General features: G+C 42.9%; 1 protein-coding gene across 1 annotated transcript in view; it reads right to left on the bottom strand.

The window, feature by feature from the left end:
- Positions 1-16,533, bottom strand: part of met (MET proto-oncogene, receptor tyrosine kinase) — a 72,374-nt gene that overhangs the window by 15,883 nt on the left and 39,958 nt on the right. Inside the window, exons 11-12 of the mRNA XM_037107940.1 lie at positions 7,735-7,944; positions 3,207-3,356 (exon numbers count right to left, since the gene is read on the bottom strand). Of these exons, the coding sequence (XP_036963835.1) occupies positions 3,207-3,356; positions 7,735-7,944 (360 nt within the window). The remainder of the gene's footprint in view (positions 1-3,206; positions 3,357-7,734; positions 7,945-16,533) is intronic.

The raw sequence follows: 16,533 nt of genomic DNA, 5'->3' as shown, positions 1-16,533 counted from the left end.
CTCCAGCACACTTTCTGATGCCTCTTGGCCCCCCATGATTCGTGGTAGCACTGCTCTGTTCGTCCGCATACGTAAGCTTCCAGAAAATGTTCACAAATACGAGAAATTTACAGTAGGTAAGTTTCCTTTGTTTCCATGAATGCCCTTTCAACTTCACACAATTGCTCAAGAACTTAGAGCGCCTGTTGGTGAGATGGTTGACGTTTGAGGCTCACTCCCAACTCTTCAAACTGAAGCTTTGTGTCCCCCACTAGTTAAATACTGGCACTTTTGGATGGCGGACGACCTATCCACAGCATCAGCATCTGATGAGTTGGGAATCCCAAAGCGTCAGTGTCACTATCTTTCCGATTGGATATTAGAGGAAAATAGGATTAATCAAACTAAAAGAAGGGAAAGTGAAGGATTTAGCCATTCAGTGTAAAATGACCCTCAACCTCCCACTCAAATCATAACTCCTCTTGTTCCTGCATAGTATCCCGGTCTATTTTGGGTACAGAACTTGGCCTTTCCACCTCTTTCTCTCTGTATTCTTGCTAAATATTGGTCCAACATGTTGTCCTTGAAGCTCTCTATTTTTTCTGACACCAAAACCTGATATTCACTGAAACGTTTCCTGCTGTCAGACTCCAATTTAGCTGCTGGAAACGCGTTGACATGGGGCTGCGGTATGTACGTTTTGGCCAGATATCCACAGAAAGAATTGAAATACTGCGTGCAAAGAGACTGGAATTAAAAGACACAAAAGATAGCAGTTTTTTGTTCCTTTTTTTTCATTCCAAATGGATTTTTTAGTATGGAGCACAAGTTATGACAAACTTCAGTGAGTTTATATGTATTTACTGATTAATATAAAGGTCATAGTAAGTTGGATGGCTCCATCAAAAGCTCCTGCGACTGGATGCAACATGACTGCAGCAAGGAGAGCAAGTAAACCAGTGGAGGTCGGTAAAACAAGATTTTCAGGAGGTGTTAAGTTAATAAACACTGTTAATGTTTTATAATCACTGACATATTTTTTCAACTAGTTAAGTCACAGCAGTTAAACCTAAAAATGATATCCTGTCTAAACTGCCTCATCATTAATTAAAGACTGTGTGTGTGTGTTAGTTTCCTCTGACAGTTCTACAGCGTACGTCCTCTTCTCACGACTCAGAGGACGCTTGACTTATATTCAAGTGACAAGACAGCTGGATGCTGAGCCCTCTCACTCAACGCGCCGTGTAATAAATTCTCCCCGAGCTGTTTTTTATAAGGAGAGTGCATTAGGACAGGAGAGTTATTGAAGTCTCCAGTAAACGATCTGGAACGCCAAAGGAATGTGGTGTTTTCCGTGAATCTCCCACGGCGCGGAATGAAGAGCTCAGAGTGGCCGATGGCAGAACGATCCTGTTTCTGCCTCAAGAGAGCTCACGCAGTGAAGTCGGTCTTCACTTTGTGTTTTATTACTGTCAAACCTGGAATCAAATGAATAAAGACAGGCGACATTTTGAATTAAGTCTCAATAAAAAAGATGACTAATGTGTACTATGTTGAATTTAATCAAACACACTAAATGAAATGAAAATAATCCTGACTATTAAACAAGTAACTCAGCACAGACTCTGTCCGTCTGTCCTCACTGTGTGTTATGATGTCACTCTGTGGTGAGTCAGCCTCCTCCTCCTCAGAAGCAGGTGCTGGGATACTATATGATACCTTTTATTGCTAAAATTCCTCTTGTAGGCCCCGTAACACAAACAGAGGGGAGTTCTCATATAAATGCATGATAAGAGGCTTTGTGGATCTCTGCTGTATTGGATCCACTTGTCTCAGAGCAAACGTCTGATACACAATATCTGATTGATAGAGGTTGTTGACGTTCAATCAGATATTGTGTCTCAGAGCAAACGTCTGATACACAATATCTGATTGAACGTCAACAACCTCTTCAAGACACGACTAGTCTTGGTTTCACAAGTGTTTGTGCTCGTAGTAGGCTTTTATGTTGAAAAGGAGTCATGTGATCTCATGTTGTGTGCCTTTAAGATTTTTTTTTATGCCTTTAAGATTTTTTTTTTCCAGGTCACTTCCAGGTGGACACTTGGTGGATGATCTGCATTGTGAAGATACTATATGAGATCAGCTAACCAACGTTTCTGCCGTCATTTTCATCCTTTACTGGAACATTTAAACATTTGTAGATTAAAACACATTGGTCTGTGATCTCACAGCCAGTTGGACCAACTTGTAGTTTTGGGTGAATTTTCTTTTAGTCTGTCATCTAACAGGTAAATTACATCTTATACCTAACGTTGGTGAAAGTGTTGTTATCATATGAAAGCATCAGGCAAGGCATCAGTGCATTTCAAAGGATTTTGAAATGACTACACTTTGAAATAACATCCTCAAAAAGAGGACAGTTGAATTGTATTTATGCTACGCGACGCAGAAGCTGTTTCCACATGCGGAAATTCTAATCCACATGTGAAAAAAGCCAGTCACTTGTGAAAATGCCATTTTCTGTTTTCATGCGTTAAAATTTCATGTCATTTTATGAGCCATATTTTGTTTCCACACTTGGAAATTGTTATTTGTTTTCTTCTTCTATTATCATCATTATATAATTATCATTATTATGTGATTGACTGTTGTCACCACTTATGACTGAGAAATAGACCTGATAGCATCTTCCTGTGGTCTAAACTTCAAAAGGACAATGAGCTAATTCAGTGACATGCAAAGTGAATAAACCTGATCATCAACAAACTGTTGAACACACCCTGACACACACACACACACACACACACACACACACACACACACACACACACACACACACACACACACACACACACACACTCTGCACTGTCTTCAAACACGCACTGAAGCTTTCCCCATGCAGGAAAAGTGGAACAAGAAGTCTATTCAGGCAATATGTGTGTTTATCTATGTGTGAGTGTTGGGTGTGGATGTTTATTTGTGGTGGGCTGGGTGGTTGTATAAACTAAAGGCTGTTTTAATTTAATTGTTGTTGACCGACTTGAGGTGTGAGCACCTGTGTATCTCCACACAGCAATAATTTGTGTGTTTCTGTCAGTGAGCTGTTAAACAAAGTTTAACCAGATGAGAAAATAATAATGCCGATAAAGGGACTAAAAGCCAAAACGACATGTTTGGAAGGTTGAGGTGGATATGTGTGAGCGTAGACTTCAGGCGTGTCTCACCTCCACCTGCAGCTCCCTGGGGGGGACGGCCTGCAGCTCGGTGGGAACGGTGCACTCCAGAGTGTTTCCAACCAGAGTCAGACTCTCACAGCTGTGGTTGGAAACGGTCAGGACCTGGCACTTCATCGCCTCCCTGTCCATCCGGTCACCCTGGAGGAAGCAGAGAGGGAGATGGAGAGGAAAGACAGCAAAGGGGGAGGAGGGAACGAGGGAAGAGACATGAGAGGTCAACAGTCTGCAAAAAGGGTGAAGGTCAACGCTTTCAGTTCAGCAACATGACAAGGGACTATCGCTGAGGTCAAAGGTCAGTGAGGCCAGACAGTTTAACAAATGTTTGTGTTGAAATAAAACTGGAAAGACACAAAAATGCAAACTAAGATGCCAAAAAGCTTGTTTATGACTCTCAGATGAAATGATATATGTCAGATATTTCACATTAAACCGCTTTACTCTCAGATCAGGTGTGTTCATCGCCTACAGGAAGGATGAAATCAAATCAGAGAACAAGCTCAACCAACATAAATTAGTGGACAGAAATATATATGTGTGTGTGTATATATATATATATATATATATATATATATATATATACAGTTGGGGAGTAGAAACAATTAAAACACAATGAGAACAGCCTGAGAAGTATTACTGGCCAGCCTTTCTATGTAAAGCAAATCTATTTAAAGATGGAGTGGCAAGGTCCTTATACATGATATAGCTGTTATGTCTGCCTGTACGGAGCACATTCCTAAAAAGATTTGCATTTAATCAAATTAACACAAACTGATTGGCGCAAGATAAAACTGAGCCCAGTTCCATCCCAGGGTAATTTATTCATTTTTGGGCCCTTCAGAGTTCAGAACCCCCCGTGGGGAGGGCGGGAGTGGAGTGTGATATTATGGGGACGCGTTATGAGCGCAGCCCGGCACTGGGAGATTTAAAGAGGCAGCTAGCAGCAGTTGGCGGCTAACTCAAAGAAGACGATCAGCAGCCAATTTACTTCACTTATTCCATTTCTGCATAAACACGTTGTCTTGTTGTTTCCTTTGCACAGCAACTTCTTGCCAGTGTTATTGTTCAGAAAGCAATGTTGCTGTTCGATATGTATGTTACTCATCATACTAGATGCCAACCCCATTTCGCCCCCCCACCCACTTTGTATTTGCTTCCAGAAAGCTGGCATGCTATCCAGAGTGACACAGTGGGGCGTCATTATGTCGGCATAATGAGGGCTCTCCTGCTGGGATGGTTGAGGGGGAGGTAAGGATTTGTTTTCCCAAGGTTGTCCTGGGATTTGGCTTTCTGCTTTGTTTATAAATCAATTTATTAATCAATTTACCAACCTCAATACTGGGTGTAAACATTTACCTTTTAAAAGTCCAATAAACAGTTTAAAAGTGTACACAGAAGAGTATGAATATGTGACATGAGTGTGCGGGTCAAACTGATATACACTGTCTATGTTGCCTGTACATTCTGTAACCATGTTAGTGTCCCATGTACATACATGTATAGATGGTATATACACATGCACCTTATCCCTATATTTTTATTCTGCATACTTTATTGATAATACAATTGACGATAAACATCTTGAAAAAGTCTGAAGCCGTGGCTTGTTTAGGAAATACTGGCATTTGGAAACAGAAGGCTTCAATTGTAAGAGAAAAGATGGTCCTCGCTGCGATAAATGAGGATCAGGTCTGTCTTCTTGGCAGAGCTCGTCATGATTCACAGTGATCGAAAGCATGAACCCGGGCCTGCCGCTGCAGAAATGAGGGAGACAGAGCCACTTATTCTGATCGCGTGACCTCTAGCGGGATGACAACAAACACCCCCTCTGAGTTCTGACTGGAAGCACACACAGCAATTAACCATGTGAGCGCGTGTAACCGAGTCAGTGAGCGCGCACGTGCGTGCCTGTGTGTGTGTGTGTGTGTGTGTGTGTGTGTGTGTGTGCGTGTGCGCGCGCTGTTTGACGGGAAGCTGCGAAAAAGAACAACGCGGCATAATTTGTTCTCCGACTTGCTCTTGTTCCCCTTGCTTTCTCTTCAAGTTCACTTTTTGTTTCTGTGATTCCGTCTCAATCCCTCACTCTCTCGCTCCCTCCCTCCGTCTCTCTCTCTCACACACACATAAACACACTTGTTTTGAGTGCAGCAGAAGGCAATAAAGAGAATGATCACATTCCTTGCGTGACAGCTCGGGATTTTCCAATTTGACACAGAGTGGAGGCTCGCACCTGTTCCTGTACCCTCTCTCTCTCTCTCTCACACACACCCCACACACACACACACACACACACACACACACACACACACACACACACACACACACGTTCCTGGTCTACAAAGCGACATGAACCGCTAATTTGCAATTAGGTTCCGTACAAAGGCAACCTTTCGTAACAGAATAATATACGCTTCCTATTCAGTGTGTTTCCCGACTGTAGGCGTCACAATACTGCGCACACAACAGAGACGAGTTATTAAAGTTATCAGAGAGTCATCACAGTAATACCAGTCACTCTAAATAAACTCTTACGATGATAATTAAAAGTGAGATGCCTCCCAGTCTCCCGTGACATGACAGCGATAAGAGCCTGGCCCCGCGCCAAAGTCAGCAAATTGGTTCCTGCATGTACAGTTGTACCGGTGCGGAGCTGTCAGTCAGAGCTAAATATTCCTTTATTTGTCTGTTATTGGCTGCCAGTTTGGAGTTGGAGTTATCAGATGGTGCTAAATGAGCCCAGAATTCACCCCTTTACTGGAGGCCACCGCAGTGCAGGGTTATCAGATGGCGTTAAATGTGGCCCGTTTCGGTGCAATGCCTGGTACCATCCCCCCCCGGGTAAAAACTAGGGGGTTTGTCTGTGGCTGAATGGAGGGATGAAGGGGGGATAGAGGTTGGGCCGGTGGTGGATTTAGCATCGGGGCCAAGGTCACGTCTGGGAAAAGAGAGATGGAAGAAAAAAAAAAAAACAGCCAGGATCCCCTGCGAGAGGTTCAGCACAGCTGCCACAAGCCGTCGAGCTGCAGTCAACAAAAAAACGAAAGAAAGAAAAGAGGAGAAATATGTATTTCATTGTGTTCCTAAAACAGGCACTGGGGAATGTGGTGGCTTGTTTGAAAAAGCAGCATTAATATGTCAAGAGCTTTGACCTCGGCAGCCAGAACAATGCAAGTCGACAGAGAGAATACGTAGAGACGTATAGCATCGGAGGAGGGACGGGGAGGACGGGGTGGGGGGTGTAAACGATAGGAAACAGACTCCACTTCCTGTTTTTCTTCCAGTATTGTTTCCTTCCCAACTTGACCCGGACCATTGAGGGTTGTACGTGTGAATGTGTCGATTGGGAGGCAAAGTGCGGCGAACAGCAGGATGAACATCAGCCCGGGTTCATATTGTGAACACATCCCATTCATTAAAGTCCTGGAAACTATGTCTCTGAATAAAGAGGTCAAACAGAAAATATCAAACTTTGCAGACCTGTACCAGTGTGTTGGTGAGTTGGCAGACTGGCGCAGGGGTTAGTATTTCTCGTATTCCGGTTCCAGTTTTGATATGTTTCTGCTTCTAAGCGTTTGAAATTCGCCATAGCACATAAACAGAAAGCCCTGAACTCAACTCAGCTGGAGTTTCTGCAGGTGTCTTGAGTTTCTGCACCTGTTTTTCTGCAGGTGCCTTCCCTGCTGGAGTTCTCTTCAACAAGAAATCTTTACCAGCGGTGCAGTTTTTTTGTTTTTTTGCTTGCTCATGCCTCTGAGCTCTAACTTCTTGCTGTTATGTGATATTTCTTCAGTACAGTAAATGAAAGTCAATGGGACCAAACAAGTCACTCCTCTATTTTATAAACAACATCAGGCTGTGAAAAGAGGTTTTCTGGGATATTGATAAAAACAACCTGCCCTCAACGCCACAGATTAATAGAATAGATACAAGAATGTGATAGCAAAATGACTTTCAATTAGTCTTAAATTCTTAACTTACAGCAAAAAAACCCAAACATAAATATTGAAAATAAATATAAAAAGTTGTGGAGTGAACTTTGTTAGCCTGTATCTTCTTCTTAGACCTTTTTCATCCATTTTCAGTATTTTCAGATATTCCAGTATTCTACCCCCCCCGAGAGATCAAGTTTGTAGACCGCTAGCTTGCGTAGTTTTAGCTAACGAAGCTTGACTTTGGGGCTGCTCTGAGCATTATTTGTGGCTTTTTGACGGCAGTTTCTTGTTGGAGGCATACACTTCAATGTATTGTTATCGTGCGATCATTTCTCAAGTTGCTAAAATTATGCAAGCTAGTGGTCTGCAAACTTGAACTCTTGCGGGGGGGTCTTACTCAGTGTCATTGTGTTAGACCATGGATTAAATTTACACCAGAATATCCCTTTAAGCGAGCATAATTTATTTGTATCACCATAAAATCAGGAGATTAACATTAGAAATGACCCATCAGGAGCAAGGGTTGTGAATATGGGAGAAAATAAGGAGTGTTGTCAGGTGTGAACCAACTGTCTCGGCACATTTACCTTGAGCTCCACGATGCTCTTGTTGTCCTTAGAAGTGAGCTTGGGGTCCTGGAAGAGGGGGTCTTCCACGTAGATCAGGTCCCACTGATCCGTGGAGAAGCCGTCCAGGACGAACGCCACCTTGGTGAAGACGGGAGGCTGCAGACCCAGTTTGGCCAGAGAGGGCGTGGTGCACTGGATGGAGGTCCGGTTCTCTCCGTACACGCAGCTCTACACAGTGAGACAAAATGTTGGCTGTAGGTCAGAAAAACTGAACGCTGTCCAAGTCGTTGTTGTCCGTTTGTCCGCTCGAGTACTTTCACACTTGTTAACTATTGTTCAGGTCTGTGGCGTGTTCAGGAACACTTTCCTCATTAAAGCTCAGGTGTTTGCACCATTTTTAGGAAACGATGTTGGCACATGTTTTGATGTATTCGCGGAAGTTGGGGAGTAATGTATGGTGGGCCGCAGCCACATGAGCGCTCCTATTTTCTACTACTGAATGTTATTTTTTTGCTCATACTACTGGCACACATTGTATCTGTCCTGTTTTCTTGCTAACAAAACAGAAGTATCACTAATAATGACATGTACTGTATGTGCGCACAAAAGTTCTTCCTGTGGGAGTATGTACTGCATTTTGACTCTGAACAAACAACATCACAAGTCAAGTGGAACTGATTTCCGACCAGCTTATTTTATGGAACATGAGATGGAATATGCCTTGCTTTGTGTTAAAGTGGACAGAACCTTGAAATAATACAATATTGCATCACGTTTAGTATATTTAATGTATAATTCAGGTTCTAGTTACAGCATATTTCATGTCAATGGAGTTTAATTAGGATGCAACTGTTTAACCTTCTAATAAAGAACATATTCATTCTAGTTTAAGTTTTATGACACAAAGTACGACTTGTTACGTCTCATTAGAGTACTGTAAAATGATGCGTGACTGATTTGGGTTTTAATTTAATGGTGTGTGTCCGGGGTCGGCTTTCATAGAAGCTCTCATAATACCCGATTTAGATTCTATTGAGTTTGGGACAAGACAATCATTGTAAAAGACACAAAGACAAACATTTTCATTGCTGTACTATTGAACTAGTGAACTCAGCCCCCAAATTCAACCATCATCCATGTGATCCTGATTCATATCTTATATCAACCTGGTCTTACAGCTAAACTAGTCACTTGAATGAAAATTGTTCCTTTCCTGCAATTTGGTACTTTAAAGGATACCTATTAAGCTTTTTTTCTTTTTTTGCTTTCCTTCTGAGGGTTTTATCGGTTCTTCTGCATGTAAAAAGATTTTGAAAGTTAAAAAAGTCTGCACCAACAGAAGCTCCTCCCTCCTACAGAAAACACTGCTCCCAAAACGACTCATCAGTAGCCCCGCCTTTAATTCTGTGATTTTGTGACCTCACACTATATCACTATCTCAGACATGTCCAAGTCAACCTGAAAATGAGCATTATATGTCTCCTTTAAAGTGTAATCATACAGTCTATCTTACAGCTGGCATATTCAATGGCAAGTCCCTCCACTGAAAACGTGTTTTTGTCGACACTGAAATGTAAAGTTGACAATGAAAACAGTTTTAAAGCGGCTGCTGAAAATGTCTGCATCTCCTGGTTATAAAATCTTGCCCTCGGTCTCTGTATAGACATGCAGAAAGAGATTAAATAACTCAGCCTCTCAACTTTCCTACTACTCAAAGTAAAATCAGTTCTCTCCAGGTCTTATCTCCATCACAATCTAGAACAACCGAGTACTAATCCTCAGTTTGGCAGCTTCTTTTATACTCAACACACTGTATGAGAAACCGCCTGTCCTTACCCACTGCTGTGTTTACACGAGTGGCCTGGGGGCACAACAGTGTTTCATCCCATGTTGGAGTCAACCCACATGAGCCTCCCAGCTTTTGTGCTCATTAAGACCGCCCGGTGAGAGACAGAGAGGTGGAAAACACCCTAAGCCCTTTTTTTATTGAGGTGTGGCAGAGTTTCATCTTGTCTGGAGAGAGTATCAGTGACAAAAATCGGCTGATCGAGAGGAACACCTCCTCGAAAGGTGGACTTCAGTTCTGTGTTTCCTCATTTGTTTGAGTGTAAAGGTGTTTGCTAGTTATACAGTTATGAGGGGAAATTCGGCACTTATCGTTCAGGTGGCACTGAGCCACAGACTCATACTAGGAAAGTCAGCTTGGGCAGAAGAAATTATGCCAGTCAGAGGTCAGATAAGCACTAACCAAATATAGGCTGGTGTGCACTCAGACACCAGATGTGCAGTATACTGTTACTCAAAATAGCTCCTTGATTCTTTTTAAATGTTCCGACAGAAACGTTCTCTTTGAAGTTTATCATGACGGCTGAATATAACTGCAGTTTCATCTGCGGGCTCATCTGCAAGTATCTTTGAATTTATCTGCATGTTGTTCCTTTAAGGTATTTCCCCTGATGCACTATACACACTGTAGGTCTAAGTTTTAGAAAAAGTGGACTTTAGTTTGAAAGAGTCAAGAAACCGACTACCTTAGAATTAACAAGTAAATTAGACTATTTAATTTTAACTTGCAAGCTAATTAATTTTAACAGCTTAAAATTCTACTAAATGAAGTCACTTTCAAGCTCAACAGCAACTAACTACTGTGGTAGAATAAATATTTGCATACATACACATATATATGTATTTATTCATCATGTGATATTGTGCTGTATCCAACCAAACTTGTAAAATCTGACAAAGTGATCTTGCTCAAAAAAAACTGACTGATCAAAACTGATCAAAACTCTCCAGCTCATACAACTAATATTTACTTGCTTCACTTCTTAAGTCTGAGGTCATTTTTAACGTCAACATATAAAAGTTACAGTGACGAATGTTTCATGTTGGCATTTCAATGCCAATCCAAGAACTTTTAAACCTTGAAAACGCCAGCATTTATATGAGCACTGTATACTGTAATAGTCGGTGTCACTTGGAAGGTGGAGCATGTGGACATTCAGTAAGAAACACTTGCTGTTCATCGAGATTCGAGAATATGGCTCATCTTTCCCTGTTCGCCGCCACAGCGTCAAAAATACACATGACTACGCAAGTACAAAGTACAGCATCGATGAAGGCTTGAAATGGAACAACAGCAAGTGTAGTAAAACTCACACTACTACACAGCGTAGTAAACAGTGAAGTTTCTGAACCGTCCAAACAGAGAGTGAGAAGAAATTTGCATAGGGAGGCGTCTTGGAAGGAAACAGTGTCCACAGGAGGGTGTTAGTGGGATCCAGATCTGGGGGCAACGTTCCCAGAAAGGAGAAATTAATGGACAGAGTAACAGGGAAGTGGAAAATAAACGGGTACGCCAATCGGAGAGCTGTTGTTCATATGACTTTCAACAAGCAACAATAAAAGGAGCAGTTTAAGAGGCCATTAGTGATGGTAAAATGACCTTTTGTTCCTGGATCACAGCAGACACCTCCTGTTTTTAGTTTATGTCTAGACTTCAGGATTTAGCAACCATATTTCTGTGGTTAAGCTGAGACGATGGTATATTTGATCATCAAAGAAACTGCGGTTTGCTCATTAGGCAAAACAAATATCAGTGCGACATAAGTGTTACAAAAGCCGTTATAAAGTGTGATGACACGATGTTCCTCTTCACAGATGCGCACAGGTGAACAAACCAGACTCGTTTGGCCGCAAGCTGAGAGATCGATGTTGATATTTGCGCTGTGGTCGCCTCATGATAGCGCATGTTTGTCTTTTGGGCTGCAAAGGTACACGTGTCCTGGAGTTGCTCGGATCAGCGTGCCCTTTCGTGACCTTTGAAAACAACAAATGCCACCTTCACACCGCTCTCCAGTGAGTGGGTGTTGTTCAATTGACTCATTTACAAAGAGTCACTTACATTGAGAGAGCAGAGAGGGAGGGGTTTGGTGTTTTAGGTCCTTTAGAACACACTGGCCATGGTATAGATTAACTAGAATGTCATTTTGCGGAGCAAATAACTCTGCCAATGTCGATGTATTATCAAGAAATTATTGAAAATGTTGACAAATGCCTGCAATCTCACAATGTTAAAGTGATTCAGATCTGCACCAAAGGTTCATTGGGTCAACTCTGGGTGGAGACCCATCCTCCACCAAGTTTGGTGGAAATCGGTTCAGTAGTTTTTTGTGTAAATCTGCCAACGAGTGGACGGGCATGGGTGAAAACACAACCTCTGTGTAGCGTGCATAGTTTTTGACCCCTAATGACCCAATTTTAAGCCATGGGTACTCTTGCAAATGAACCAACGACACAAAGGCATGCACAAGCAACAACATTCGAATAACGTTTCTCTAATTTGAAATGAAGCAGCTGAGAGCAGAAGAAGGTGCAAGTGATGGCAGGCTGGCAGGTCAGCTGCAGAGCTTTTATTCCAAATAAACCACGGGAACATGAAAACTGAAGAGCAGGATCAGGGAAACAGAACAGACGACAAGGCAAAGACCTAACAAAAAACTGGACTTAAATACAAACTAAACTAATGAGGGAATGAAGTGCAGGTGGAGCAAGATGGAGAAACACAGGTGAGGGGAATGAGCAGCAGAAATGAGAGAGCAGGGAAGGAGCTGATAGGCTGGGAAAAATACTGGGAATGAAGATGGAAGGGAACTGGGCAAAAGACACGGTGAAATGAGGGGGGACAGGAACGCTGCTGTGAATCATGACTTGATGAAAAAGATGAAACTGAGGCTTGACTGGTTGGGAACCACCTGCATTATGGAGCACGGCCTGTAAAGTTTGCTACGCTTCAAATAAAGCTCAACGAACTGGCTGAAATCCGACTTCCAAAACGCTGACTGATGCCTGACTCCCCGGAGAGCCGCTCTGACCGCGGTAGCAGCAGCCCTGTCCAAGTACTGCTGAAACTTCCTCATACACTTCCCGATCCGACTCCCCGGTGAGCGATAGAAGCCCAGACGGACACACAAACGCAAAGTTGTAGGCATCGGTAAGCGCTTGACCACATTTTAAACATGCACACATGCAGGCATGTAGAATGCATGTGCGTGAAGGTAGCGCTGGGTCGCCTAACAAAAGCAATCCAATTAACCTTCCTCCTCCTACACACCAATGAGGAGCGAGTCGAAGGGACTGTAGGGTAAACCCCCCCTCTCCACCAGCCTCCCAGGGGCAGTAGAAAGGAAAAATATCCTGTGAATTAGTGGAAACCTCCGTCAGTTTCATTGTTCAGGCGCTGTCTCCTCTTATTTAAGGCAGAGGAGGTGAAGGGCTGTATGTTGGGAGCAGCTGTAAATACAATCGGTCAGAGAGCCGGGCAGCGAGCGGGGCCGAGAGGTTTACTGTGGGGTGATGAGAGAACCAGCGATCCCGAAAACCTCCGCCGTCCCCGAAGGATCATTAGTGTAACAGCCTGCGAAAAAGCCAAGTCATAACGGAGCTCCCACGTACAGAAGTGCTTGTCAAATCTAGGGTGATTTATGCCAGTGGAGTTTTCTGCCGTTTCCTACCACGCTGCGCTGCGCTATCATATACTTTGGATTTAAGGGTCTCGGGTTCAGATGTGTCGTCGCTTGTTACGTTGATTTTTTTAAGGTGCAAATTTCATTCGCTCCTCTTCTGCATCAGATGTTTTTGTAACTAGACGTAATGTGTTTTGCATCCTCCTCCTCTTCGTAACTGAATGCCTCATCTGTTTGTTTCTTTTTTCTTTTTTTTTTTTTTGCTGGTGTGTTTAACCATTCTGCAAAGGACCAATACTAAACTACAATCATTAATCATTACTGTCTGAGACACAGATTGGCCCGGTGTTAATCCAGAATCTGCAAAATCTCCTAGACTGTGTTCCCGGATTTAAGTTTGAGTGACCACAAACCAAAACACAACTTTTTGGAATGATGTCCAAATGAGACTATGATAAATATGAAGAGCGCCGGAGTCCATGCTGAGATGAGGTTGTGTTGCTGAATGTGCCAAACCTGGGTCTTTCACCCAGGAGACTGTGGTTTGAGTCATGTTTGAAACCAAAAATCAATGCTTAGCTTTTTCTTTTCAGTGTTATGTTGCATTTCGGTTGCATTTACTAAACGATTATGGACACCTGGGTGGTAACAGCACACACACACACACAATGGACACTAGACTGCAGGATAAGGATAACCTGGCACCCATTCACACCAGCACTGCACAACAGCCTAGTCTTTCGATTGCCAACGAGCAGCTCTACTGGAAGCAGTTGGAGATTTGAAGCACCTTTAACTGCTGACAGAGGGCAAAACTCTACTCATTCACTTTCATTCACTTCCGTCTCTCCGACACCCTCCAGCTGTGGGGGGTATGGGAAAGGAAAGAGGCTCCATGAGGCATTCAGGTGTCAGCTGGAGGGATTTAGCTCCGCTGGGACGAGATAGGAAGAGGATTCGGACACGAAACAAGCCAGTTTGTGAGAGCAGGCGACAGGTGTCTGGCCACGGTGAGGCCTCCTGTTTAGACCGCTGACTATCTGAGATGGCGCAGCCTGGCAAAGCAACGCTGGCATGAATAACTTTACTCCCTGAGCTCTGTGAGTGATCTGTGTAAGTTCACGGATCATTTTTTTTTTTTGCTGTTTTTTTTTGTGTATATGCAGCCCCCTTTGGCTTTGTGGCCATGCCAGCTTTTCACGACGGATCGTTAAAAAAAAATCTCTTTCATGCTGTGGGAAAGCTGAGGTTGGCTGAGACCAGGCTTTACTGGAGATCTGAGAAACAGATATCAAGTCAACAGTGGACGTTTTTTTTTGTTTTTTTTTTCCCCCCCTTTTTCATGCTCCGGCTCCAGCTGAGAGCCCTGAACCTCTGCTGCCGCCTGTTAGCAAGTCTTGGTTGCTTCCTCCCTCCCTGCTTTGGTGTGAAGATCTCTTAGATTCTTGTTCGACTGGGAAACCGATTTCACCCAACTGCAGTGAACATCATTCGGCTGCCGCGGCCTCTTTTTTGGAGACAGAACTGATCACATGGCCGCAGTTTAAGTTTATGGACGCGGCTCTGGAGGCATGACAGGCCGGCTCACGTTACCCACAGTGCCGTTCCACTGGCGATGGAAACCTCTGGGATGTCCGTTCGCCTTTATTTTGAGGGGTTAAGACAATAAGACGCTTATACTGTCCCTTCCCAGGCTGAGCCTTAACTCATCCCGTTTACTGGAAGGAATTTAACAGGCGACAGCTGGGGCCCACCGGGGCATGATCCCATCCTAAATCATTAGTAATGATAGCCTTATTTTATACAGGCTGCTCGCTTTCTCTCTCTCTAGGAAGCTAGAAATTTGTTTTTAATCAATCCTCTCCGGTCTGTTATTCCAGTTTAAAACGAACAATAAACCATCAGGCGAAGGATTTGCTACAACACACTGTCTCTCAGTCATCCCATATCTTCAAATCTAAACAGAAAGGACTTTTAAAGGTTTTCAAAATAAAAGACAGTCACCGTATATGTTTTAGACTTGAAAGCAAAGTGAATTCAGTTGACGTAAAGAGCACCTGAACACACTCAGTGACTCTGTGCATCCAAGATCACCAGTGAAATTCCACCTGGTCAACTAGGCTGAAACTTTAAAGCACAAATCAGAACCAGAATGGCACTCTGAGGCCATGTTGTCGTAACGTTCAAGAAAGTGAGTAAAACGCCTGTATTTCTCGATAGCGGATTCGCAGCAAATGTCCTCCACCCATCCTCCGTCCCAGTTTCGTGGAAATCCGTTCAGTAGTTTATGTATAATCATGCTGAAAAAACCAACCAACTATGGGTGAAAACATAAACATACCGAAATATAAAGCAGCTACAAGGAGCTTCAATTTTGTGTTGTCTCTGGAGGCCCCTGTAGACAAAAGTGGTGTGCGGTACCACATCTGGTAATATCCTGATCTGGTTGCACAGGCATTGCAGTTGGCACAACACTTTACAGGATGCGTGGCAATTAGATGTGTTAGATCAATACTGTGTAATTTGATGATGGTAAAACAAACTTTCAGTTTCAGTCTACAGTCAACAGATTCAGTCGCTTGTTCTGAGTAAAGTTGTTGAGAAACTCTGAGATCAACAACATCTGACCTGGTGACAAGCACTTAGAATAACTAAAATCACTATATTGTAGCAGCCAGTCTTCTCACTGATGGTTTACTTTGAGGTGTTAAGTTGAGACTGTTTCATACCAAGTTAAAAACTTTTCTAGCACATTTAAAACCTTTTAACCTCATTAGTTGTTTATTATTCGGCTGTAGAATTTCTCATCCTTGTATTTTCTTCATAGCCAGAGCTATACATCCTATTCCAACTGTTAAACAAGACGATACCTTGGCCACAGTTGTCACAGTTTGTGACTGGCTGGCAGGTGTCAACTGAAAACACAGTTCCGGTCTGTTAGCTAGTTTTTCTAAGTCAGTGAGCGAAGCTAATCAAACTGCCGGTGGCCACTGCAATGGCACTTCAGGTGAAAAAGACCTGATCACCAGTTAAACTGACAGCAGACAAACATCTCACATCATAATGTTGTGTCATTATCAGCTGGTTGTGGTTTTAAGAAATATGTAAATTGATTAAATAATGTCTAAATTCACCTTACATATTCATTTACAAGCTCAAAATAAATTCTTTGTAGATTCTGTGGCATGAAGCTGTATACATGAAGCTGACACATATACAAGTGTCCAGTTTTTCTGCTTTTTTTTCATTTTTTCTTTCTCAACCTTTATTCATCTAGAGGGAGACGACCAAACATCCTGGTTCACCTCATACAGATGCACACATTCACTCCTGCAAACGTTAACGTGCTGCA

Source organism: Acanthopagrus latus, chromosome 8 (assembly GCF_904848185.1).
Source record: "Acanthopagrus latus isolate v.2019 chromosome 8, fAcaLat1.1, whole genome shotgun sequence".
NCBI classification, from domain to species: domain Eukaryota; kingdom Metazoa; phylum Chordata; class Actinopteri; order Spariformes; family Sparidae; genus Acanthopagrus; species Acanthopagrus latus.
Note: the sequence above shows the minus strand (reverse complement) of the source record. Positions and strands in the feature narration are given on the sequence as shown.